The sequence below is a fragment of the Metopolophium dirhodum genome, chromosome 1, assembly GCF_019925205.1.
Source record: "Metopolophium dirhodum isolate CAU chromosome 1, ASM1992520v1, whole genome shotgun sequence".
Taxonomy (NCBI): domain Eukaryota; kingdom Metazoa; phylum Arthropoda; class Insecta; order Hemiptera; family Aphididae; genus Metopolophium; species Metopolophium dirhodum.
Genome location: NC_083560.1, coordinates 99,435,552 through 99,447,368, shown reverse-complemented (window position 1 = coordinate 99,447,368; position 11,817 = coordinate 99,435,552). Strand labels below are relative to the sequence as shown.

At 26.3% G+C, this 11,817-nt stretch overlaps 1 protein-coding gene across 2 annotated transcripts; it reads right to left on the bottom strand.

Annotated features, from left to right (window-relative positions):
* Window positions 1-826: 826 nt before the first annotated feature.
* On the bottom strand, window positions 827-6,093 carry LOC132936274 (uncharacterized). 2 transcript variants are annotated; one of them, XM_061002966.1, is made up of 3 exons: window positions 5,765-6,093; window positions 2,011-2,069; window positions 827-1,936 (listed from the first exon to the last, which is right to left on the bottom strand). In XM_061002966.1, the coding sequence occupies exon 3, from the start codon at window positions 1,851-1,853 to the stop codon at window positions 1,029-1,031; it is 825 nt and encodes a 274-aa protein (XP_060858949.1). In that variant the 5' UTR covers window positions 1,854-1,936; window positions 2,011-2,069; window positions 5,765-6,093; the 3' UTR covers window positions 827-1,028. The 2 variants fall into 2 exon arrangements, with proteins under 2 accessions (XP_060858949.1, XP_060858950.1); XM_061002967.1 differs by having other exon boundaries at window positions 5,860-6,093.
* Window positions 6,094-11,817: the final 5,724 nt, after the last annotated feature.

The following is an 11,817-nucleotide window of genomic DNA, read 5'->3' as shown; positions in this document are numbered from 1 at the left end:
TGATGAAATAAATAATATTTCATGAAATACAATCATATTTTATTCAATGTTACAAAAAAGAATTATGAATTTCATATTACAATTGAAAATATTCATATTATAAAACAGTCTTTGACTTATAGTTTATAAAAATAGAGTTCTGTTGTATAATTTCCTAAGTAAAAAATTATACTTTTAAATAATCAAACTTTCCATAAAAATAAAGTATTTCAGTATTACTATTATTATACATTTAAATTTGTCATAAATCATTTATGATTAGTAATCATTAATTGATTACTAAAATCAAACAATGTTATTGGAACAAATGCTTATAACTCAATAGGAAATATTTACATTAATAGATTACTAAATATCATACTAACATATTATGATACTATTTATACCGAATATAATACATAAATACATAAGTATCCCAGATCAGAAATGAGCTGCAAGTAATAATATGAACAAAGTTGATTTAAGTCTTACCAAAAAGTGTGAGGTTAAGGGTACTTGGAAGAACTTATGTACCTTTGATATTAATTTTATAACTTAATTATAATTTAAAGATGTTGGAGCATACAAGAAATACATTTAATACCTACATATTACTCATAAATTAAAAAAAAATCAACAACATTAAAATTGAAATATTTTGGACATTTTATCTTAATTACAGATCTTATAATATATAATAATATAAGTTTATTAGAATGTTGAAAACTATGAATAGAAACTTCAATAAACATATGCCAATTGCCAATAGGAACAAATAAGAAGTTAGTTTAATATGATAGAACTGCTAGATAACAATCCTTAATCCAAAACAAACAAACAACCAAAGTGTCATCAATAGTTGGCTTCTTCATTCAAATTGTTCATGTTTTCTTTTTATATAGCTCATACTCTTTTTTTTCCTGCTGGTAAAGTTTAACATGATAAAAAAGAACAAGCTTGTATTTTTTTTAGGAATCATTGAGTTATATACACGGCAAACATTAAATAATCTGTTTGAAATTAATATAATATTATTCTTCAGTTGATTGTTATTTTGTGTATTTTTTATCATTCAACTCACAACCGTTATCAAGGGCATAAATTAAACAATCTGTGTGTCTGCCCATTTTTGCATAGAAAGTGGTATCTTCATGCCATGGACAACCGTGTTCATGGGCATATATCATGCAGCTCAAATGCCCCTTTATTGCAGCAAAGCATGTTACTAGGTCATTCCATGGACATCCATGTTCATGGGAATATATTAGGCATTCAAGATGACCATTCAATGCAACCCAGTAGCTTACATGTTCGTTCCATGGACACCCATTTTCATGGAGGTACCTTAAACAGTCAATATGACCGTTTTCTGCAGCATATGAACATGTAAATTCGTCCCACATTACCTCCTTGGCATGCAAGTATTTTAAACAGTCTAAATAACCATTTTTTGCAGAACAGTTCATTGCATCTTTGGTAACTGGACATCCATTTTCAACTGCATATTTTAAACAATGCAAATCGCCATTACATGCAGCATGTATACATGTTTCGACATCCCATGCACATCCATTTTCTCTCAAGTATTCCAAACAATCAAGTTGTCCGCTGCATGCTGCCGATGCACATGTTGTTTCATTCCATAAATATCCTAAACGATGAGCAAATGATAAACAGTCAAGATGGCCATAGAATGCTGCTTCTGCACACAATTCAGTATTTGATGGATCTATACGATTTTCCATTGTGACATTCATTAGTTCTATACAACAGTTTTGCACATCAACTCTAACAACGTTTCTAGGGATAGTGTCATACCATTCTTTTGCATCTTCGTCACAAGCCATATAGGCCAGCTTGATTAGATCAAACATTGTATATTTTGTATAGTCCAACAACGGCCAAACTTAGCTAGTTTCTTCTTCTTCTTAAAATACTCTTACGTTCCTGAGTTTGCCTAAAATAAAAGTGATCAATAATTAATATAAACACAATTGTATAAATTATAAACTAAGTATGATTTAAGTGTACCTCAATCTCATGGATGCAATTATCTTAATGAAATGAATTGTTCACAATAAATGTATAATCTATAAACAAATACATATTACTAATAACACAATGATAATTATTTTTATTAGAACCCAAGACAAATATATTATGCGGTAAAAAATTCGAAAATGTTAATCTCAATAACAATGATAAATAATAACATTACATATAGGCACATTGTTAATAAACAAATTCATATTTTAGTGGCGGTCACTAAGGAACAACTATTATATTGCCTAAAACTATATTATTGCCTTGGCAACATACTTGATTATTATTTACATTTAATTGTGATAGGAATTAAAGTATATATGTTATGGGTAAAGTCGACTATTGAGCAATGTATCCATTCTGGTAACTACTCAATTTCAATAAGCAATGTAAGAAAAATTATACATTGCCTAAACTATACATAATTGCCTATTTTTGTTATTTAATTTAATTAAATTAGAAAACCAGTAATAAATTTAAATAATGTTTAACTTAACATGACATATTTATTTTAGATTTTAACACAGAAAATAAATCTATTATTATTGATATCATAATAATAATAATAATAAAAAAAAATTGGATTCCTATTATTATATGCCTGAACAATTATATTATTGGAATCATATATTTCCAATACACATTTTTTATTAATATATTACGTGTTTCATGACTTGGGCTATGATTTTGTAGAAAAATACATTATTTTAAGCTTACTATAATGCATTTTTTTTTGACAATTTGGATTTATACTAAATGCTTTTTAGGTCTTTAGATCAATTTTTCATTTGTATTATTTTTTTGACATTTCAAATAATTTTCATCAATTAAAACTTTTTACACATAATTTGTGAATTATTTTTTTAATTTTCATCTCATTAATATTATACACATTTTGAATGTACTTAATTAATATTATCTTTAATTTAAAATATTTCCCATTTGATGGATTTTTATGTTTTGTAATTAATAATAATTCTTAAGTTTAGGTCCTTACAGTGCATTTTATACTGCATTTTTGGGGATTTTAATGTATGTAAAAGGTTTTTTTAGTTTATTTTTTGTGATTTATAGTGCATTTGTTCTAGATTTGAAGGTTTTTTTTTATTATTTGAATTCATATCCCCAATCATAACTTTGTCTTCCCGAATTTTAAAAAGTCTCTGTTTATTTTAATGAATATTTTTTGCTAAGCACGTCCCTAAATCAACTAATTTTACTGACTAGGGATTATGATCTTAATACACGACGCTGTGTAATTGAAAAGATAATTTTCAATTATTGTAATAATTAAAATTTATTAGTATTTATTAAACAGAGTTTAATATAGATTGCAGTTGCCCCCACAAATTGTATTTTTACGAACAATGGTGTCATAAAGTAACAGGTTCTACAAAAACTATAAAAAAAAGTTACCTCTCCCTCCAAAAAAAAAACTATTCTGTGTACGGAATTGATAGAATATTACTAGGTCCCAGAACTTTATGACCTAAAAATCTTTGAAAATACATGCAAAACAATAATACAAAAAAAATATTAAAATTCCTTATAAACATCAAAAAACGACTTAAAAAAATGAACAAAGGAACTTAACATTTTTAAAAATTTATATTTTATACAATTCATAATCGTAATTAGTAGTGCTAGCTCTTTAAACATTTGTACTCTCAAAGGAGCCTTTAAATTTTTTTTTTGTAGTTGGAAATAAAATAATTGATCTGGAAAATTTTTTCTGATTAACCGGGCCTAAAATAGTTTCTGCCTACTGTTTATTAAAGAATTGTAGATTACAACAACAAACAATAAAGATAATGAATATCGATAATGGAAACTGAATGTGTTACAATAAAGTACAACCTTCAACAAATAGATGCAAATCTATGTAAAAAAAAGTACAAAAATGAATAAAATGCACCAAAAATACTAAAAGATTACTGCAAAGAATAAAACATCCTAAAAATACAAAAAATGCAAAATAAAAATTGTACCATTAAATTCTATATTCCATGAATAAAATATCTGTAAAGACTAGGATTGAATGTAAGTATTAGAAAAAAAGAAGCATATGCATCAAGTTCCGGGCCCTAATTATGACAATGAACTAGATATAATAGATCTGTTTATTCAATGGCAAACATGAAAAATTATTTTTATATATATTTCTTAAAACAGAATGTTGTTAAAAATACAGTTTTTAATCAAACTTAGCAGTATATTTCTGTTTTACCTGACAGTCTTATTTGTTCAATTTTGTTTGTTTTAAGTTGTAACTTATGTAGTTAAGCATGCTAATAACAATGGTGAAGTCAAAATTTGGCAGTGGGATTTATTTTTAAAGTTCGAGATCCACCCAAGGTTAGGTTTTACATAACAAATTGAGGAATGTTTTCAATTTTAATTTTCCAAATGAGCGCAGCCTATAAATCTCAATAGCTATAACTTTAAAACTAAGTTTGAAAACCAAATTCTGACTTCATTATTGTTTTAAGCATGCTTAACTACATATGCTAAAACAAAAAAATTGTAAAAATTCACTCCACCTTATAAATTTAACTAAACTTAACTTAAATTTCCAGTACAGATAGAATATTCTACACTTATAACACTATTTTAGAACGAACAGTTTATTGGAATTAAAAACATTAGATTTTCCTCATCTTAGAGAACATAGATCTTATGATTTTCTTGTGATTTATATTAAAAAATACATTTTGCATTATTCAGGTCCACATTTTTTCAACCAAATGTCTACCGTGGATACAAAAAATATTTATTCTAGTTTAATTAATATAATATATAATATAGTGTATAAGTAGCTATTGTGTGATCGCATTAAGTAAATCTTACGGAAGTAAAATTTCACAAGCATTGCAATCAAAATTTCAAACTACATACCTTCTGAAAAAACATAAATGTTGACAAATAATATTTTATTTAATTTAAATAAATACCAAAAGATTACTAAGCCTCACTGAGAAAAACTCATAATAGTTCACATTAAAAGATTTTGAAAATAAATAGTAAGTTAAATAATAGCACACAATTGTTTGATTCTTATGTAAATCCTAAGCTCAATTTTAGTTTTTATATTACTTAAGAGAGTACCACACCCGCAGTGTTGAGCTCTTCACGTATACATATACAAAATATTATTAAACTTGGGTTCAGAAGAACCAATTTAGTGCTGTTAGCTAAACCTATTATCAAACTTATAGGTAAGATTATTAATCAGTGCATACCGTAGGGTTTTATTGATATTATATTTTTGAAGCAAATAATGAGCATTTTATAATTGTAATATTTTTATTGTTATAATTACGAGACGTCTTAGATTTTTACCTTTAAATTTTGATAGTAGGTCAATTCACTCTAATATTAAAGCTAACAACATAAAATTGGTTCTACTGAATATAAATTTGGTATGCTATACTTGTGTAAGATTGACTAATACATGTAGTTGTGGCATCCTCTTCTAATACAAAGGCTAATTAAATATACTAATATACTCATTATGTACTTAAAATGATGTTTATTGCTTATTTATTACAATTTTGATGTGATAATTATAGTAATAGCTGAAGTCATTACTCATTAGCCTTATAACTATTAACTAAAAGATATAATTTGTGTTAAAAATACAAAATTAACTTCGCTGTAGGGTCGATGTGAATTATTTGTAATTTTATTTCAAATAAAAATGAATACTAGTTATTGATTTTGGATTGTTAGTCAAAATATTTACCTTTTATGCGATTATTAAACGTTTGTCCAACACAAGGCGTACAGTATACATAAATAAGTAATTACATGGATAATAATATAATATAACCATATTACCTATCCATGATAAATTACAAACATAAGGTATCCAACTTTTGATATGTGTGTCGATATAATAATTATATTATAATATTAAAAATCGTTTGTATAGCTATGTACGAGTCTACGTAAGTTGGTGGTAAATAGTAATAAGTAATAACTATAAACTAATAAGCGATGATATGCGTATTGCGTCGTCCAGATTTTTCGCTTTGATGCGTTTTATATCCCGACGATAATTTATATTTTTTGTCAGCCACCATGACTGGGGAACTCTATTATCATATTCGTTTGACGGTTTGTTGCGTTCACTTTCACCTATTGATAACACATTGTTATATCCATAGATAATTTAAGAATGGATAGGACATGCCTATACCAGTTCCATATGGGGCCGTGTGCTTATTTGGGGAAAAGAGAACGTAAAGAGAGAAAAACGATATGAGGCTTTTTAAGGTTATGTGCAAAACTATTTTATTAAATAATAATGATAACATGATAGTCAGTTTGTATTTTGATTGTTCTACCACTTGGGCCTGGAAAATTACTCTAAACTTTGTTAGAATATAGAATAATATTGTTAAATATCACTAATTAATCAATAATGTTATTAGTTATTACAGAATACAATTATGTTATTTAATATTTATTATTATTTATCATCTTATATTATCTATGACTTATCAACTATCGTATCAATTTTTGGGGAGCCGGAAAAAAAGTCCGACAAGAAAATTATTATACGGAAAAAAAGTCCGGTTTAATTTAAAAAAAAATAAAATGTTATCATATTTTATCTTATAATACAGATTAATTGTGCTATTTTTATTGCCTTTTAATGTACACGATTTTTCTATCATATATTCTAGTATGTTTTTTCTATCTACCTTACCTTAATACCTTCTATTTCTGTAGATTGTATAACGACGTGAAATTTTAATTCTTTATAGTTTTAAATTATATTAGATCATACCAATCATATATATATTATTAATTTTGAATTAATTAAATAAGTTTAAATATTTTTTATGAAACAATAAATCAAACCGGACTTTTTTCCGTATAATAATTTTCTTGTCGGTCTTTTTTTCCGAAAAAAATTAAATCGGACTTTTTTTCCGTGTACTTTTTCCGGGATTCCAATTTTTGCCCCATATAACCTTAAGAATAGTATCACTTAAGTTTCATGTGATAAGTTCTTATGTCCTATCCATTCTTATATTATCTATGGTTATATCAGATACGTTTACTACATAGACCTATTAAGAATAAAGAAAAAATATTACTGGTTAAATCTCAAAGAAAGACTAGTTTCTTAGGATTCATCATATGCTTGCAAAGATTCTTCAAGTTTTTTCAATCGCGATTTCGTACACAGCTCACGGACGGAGACGAACACGTGCATCATAATTTATAATATACTAAAAGTTTTCCCTCCTTTTTTCGAGTTATTTCTCGGCCGGGTTTCAACTTAAGGCGACCGTTACTACACCAAAGTTTTTGTACTTAAAAAATTACGTAGTTACGTGGTTTTTTGAATTTTGAGTTTTCATTTGATCTCTACAAAACTCGAGATCCTGATATTTTGGCGTACGACAATTTGAAAAGGACTATGGTCAAAGTGCGTACGATCATTATTTCTCCCGTAATCGGGGTAGCAAAAAGTTAAAAACGTATTATTTGATTATTCGTACATCCATATATTTTCTTATGGTACCTATATGTCCGTTTAACGTTTTGATAAATAATTATTTTGAACTTTTTTGTCATATTTAGATATTTAACGTTTTACTCTTAGGTCCGTGCTGTTAGTGTGTTTGATTGCCAACGTGGTAGTTTCTAATTTTAAATAAAATTAATTTAATTAATTAACAATTGTTTATAACAATTTCTAATAAAAAGTTAACCTAACCTAACCTAAATTAAAATTAATTTAAAAAATAAACTACTTGATAAAAATAAACGTTTTTATACTCAAAATGTGTTTAACAATTAGATTTACACATTGGCTATTGCTATTTTGAATTTTGGGATTTTTACGATCGTGTTAAACAAATATTATACTGTACTTGTAGCGCAATTATTTGATTTGATTTATTATATCTTTTTAGTTAAGTTTTTTCATTTTAATAATTTCTGTCAATGAAATCTTTTTAAACACATTTTATGAATTATTTTTATTTTATTTGTTTTCATAATTTTGGCCAGTTTTTATTTACGACGGAGTGCATAAACGATTATAATAAAATCTGTGCATGTACATTTCTCATAAACAACAGACATTAAATATATGTTTCAAAATTCAAATTACGAATAAAAACGTCAAATAGCTTATTAAACAATATCGAACAGCCAGGTCCAACATTATTAATCATTGTAAATGTTTCTAAATGTATTTTTGTACAATAATTCGATATAATATGTATATAAACACTGCATTTCATCATTTGTGTTGGTTGACGTTATAAAAAATAAAAATATATAGAAGTTATTGAAAATATATTATATCGTTTTCCTTGTTTATTAATTATTTTTATTAAAAGCCACAAAATCTAAAACCTATAAATAGTTACTTTGATGGAAATATTATTTTAGTAATTTGGACGTAAATCGTAACATCGTGTATAGGCTGTATAGCTAATATAATGTATTAGCATATATGTATGCTAATATAAACATTCAGTGAAAATATCATGTACCTACGATTATTTTTTTTAGAATTACACAAAAAACCAAAATTGAATTTGTAAATTTAAAATTCCCGTTCCTTCATTATTTTTGTTTTTTTTCGGCGCTTTTGATTATTATTAACATGAACAAAATAAAAATTAATTTAATAAAACTATATATGTTAACTACTATGCAAATTAATATTATATTTTTTGAAACTTGTCTTGAAATTTTCTGCATTTTTTAATAAGATTAAGTTATTTTTTATGCACTTTACTTTTTTTGACATGTCATAATTAAAATATAATAATTAAATAATAATCAACAGCGCCGAGTAGTGAAGGTAAAATTATTAATCAGTTATCTTATCACAGATTTTAAAACTGCTGTGGTTTGAGTTTGTAGACTAATAAGTAATAATTATTGTACTTTTGTAGTAATAACTTATGTCTATTGAATAATTGAATCACAACAAATTTGGGAAGTGCATAAAATAACTTTATATATAATATTACAGTATACTAGCTAATCCCACGCACTTTGTTTCCCGTAAAAAATGGCAACTCTTAAAAAAATTATGATTATTCAACGTATTTTAGGTGTATTAAACACTAATATTAAGAGGACAAAGGCGACTCACATAACTCAACCAGTGGCGAAGCGTCATAGGAGACAAAGAGACAACGTCTCCCCACTTAGAAATTAGAACACGGGACAAATAAATAATTATTATTTTGTTTTATAAGATATTTAAAAATGTGAATTTTTTTTTATATTATAAAATATATATGATGTATTTTTCAGTATTTCACTGTATTTGTTAGAATCGGTTTTTCGTTGTACCTAGTGTTGTACAATTATAGAATTCTTGAAATAGATTAGAAGCGCGAGATACGGCCGTGCGTACGAGCTGGCGATACGGGTCATTCCAAATATGGTATTATATTATCTAATAGACGTTGCGACGCAACGTCTCGCAAATATTGGCGAGTGGGTACAGGGGGAATGTTAATCAGAGTTTAGTGTTTACCATGTACGCTATGAGACGCGTCTCGCCGTTCGTAATTACCTCAATAGTCAATACTTATTAATTATTATCGACGTCGCGATTGTCACGCCGCGACATCGGATTTATTATAATATGGAGTGTTCAGACATAATTAGTGAAATTTTAAAAGTTTCTTTCTAAAAAATATTATTTTAAATTTGTCTACCCTAATCCCGAACCTAAGCTTCGCCACTGAACTCAACAACGCTCGGTTATTAACTAATTTTTATTCTGGAAGTCACAACAGTAGGGACTGTCTCAGGACTACCAGTGTATCCAACCTTCTATATTAATTTCTTAATTATAACTTAATTTATAACACTTCGGCCTTCCTGGCACTGTTGGCCGTCCCGGCCCAACATAACACATAATGTAAAATATTATCATGATATATAAATATACAAGTAAAAATCAAAAAAAAATCAACGAAGTAACAAAACATACATAGGTAATTTAGGAAAATATTAATTAGCAAGGCTGGGCAAGTTAATGATTTTTTTTAACTCAGTTAAGTTAATATGCACCAATAACAATAAGTTAAAAGTTAAAAGTTAATTTAATTTTAGGTTAACTCAGTTAAGTTAAAAGTTAATACACATTTTTTTTAACTTTTTATTAAGTTAAAAAAAAGTTAAATTTTTTTTACGCATATTTTATTTTCTTACAAACCCTGAAACCCAAAACTAATTTTTGGACTGTGACTAGAAAAAATGTTTATACTATATACAGTATATTATTGAACTTCATTGAAGTTTTCATTTCTAAAAAAAAGAACAGTAGTTACCTTACCTATATATAATAAGTAGTAAATAAATACCTAAAAATAATGAATTAATATTATTTAATCAAGCCTTGAAAACAGATACTATTTGTGTGTGTGGGTTTGAAATGGAATATTACTGTGTTTAATAAATAATCACTAAATATTTTATTAAATAGATAGGTACTGGGTATTACATACTTAGTAAAATACTAAAATATAACATATAATTTAAAGAAAAAGATAATAAATAAGTTGAAATAGTTGGATAATTATATAATATTTTATTATTCAGCATACACATTTTAGTCATATAGATATAGTTAAACTATAAATTTATACTAAATAGGTAACATTAATCTTTATACTAAAAAATAATTTTTCTTTATTTTGTTAAATCAAATTAAATTTTTACTTTTGCATAACAATATGTTGATAGTTGAAAAACAATTCATTCAAAGTATAATATAAGTATAAAGTATAATATACTAGAATATACAATATTCTAATAATAATTAAATCCGTTATTTAACTTCATTGAACTTTAAGAGGAGGGTCATTTCAAAATTTTTATCAGCTATCGATGCCCTCCTCTTCTCGAACAACTGTCCCCCAGCACTGAACAAGCGTTCTAAATGCGCAGATGATAGAACTGCAGTATTAAACTCTAAATATGGCTTTTTGAGAATTTGTGGTAAATCATTAACATTTTTTATATTATTATTTGTATAATAATCATTTATGATAGTTTTAATATCATTATCATTATTTGTTATTACAGTTTCATTGAAACTAAAAAAATCATCCTCAGCATTATCACCAGAAGAAGTATCAATATTTTGAAAAGTTGAACTTGTTACATTACTTTCATGTGAATTTTCAACACTTTGTTCACTAACATATCCATATAATGCTTCTTTAATATCATTTCTCTTATCTGGATCTGCCCAGTGAAGTTTAAACTTGGGTATTAAACAAGCTGCCAATTGACATGATTGAGATTCAGTATATCTTTGAAATCTATAAAATATAATAGCAATTTACAAAATAATAATACACTAAAAGTAAATTTTTTTCGCATAATTAGATGACATATTTCAATACTTAAATATTTTGGAGTCATGAATGGATATTATATATTTCATATTCACAATTAAAATTAATTACCTCTTATCTGTACCTTTCTTTAATGCATTAACTAGCGGTCTACAAAAAGATAAATTGTTCATCTCGCTTAATGATTTATTTATTACACTTATTGTGGGGAGCAGGTAGACTAATGACACATGTTTATCTCACTGCAGTATATTCAAGGCCTGAGCTATAGGCTTCATAACCTAATATTATTTGGAAAACAATAAAATTCATGTTATAAAAATGATATTGTAATAACTATATACAAATTATTAAATTAATAGACTAAATTTTTCATTTACTTTGCAATATTCATTTAAAAATGCAACTTCACGAGGTTTTGAAATAATTGGCAACTGCAGTT

Excerpts from the sequence above, each read along its gene's own strand:
- LOC132936274 (XM_061002966.1), bottom strand. The coding sequence starts at position 1,853 with ATGTTTGATCTAATCAAGCTGGCCTATATGGCTTGTGACGAAGATGCA.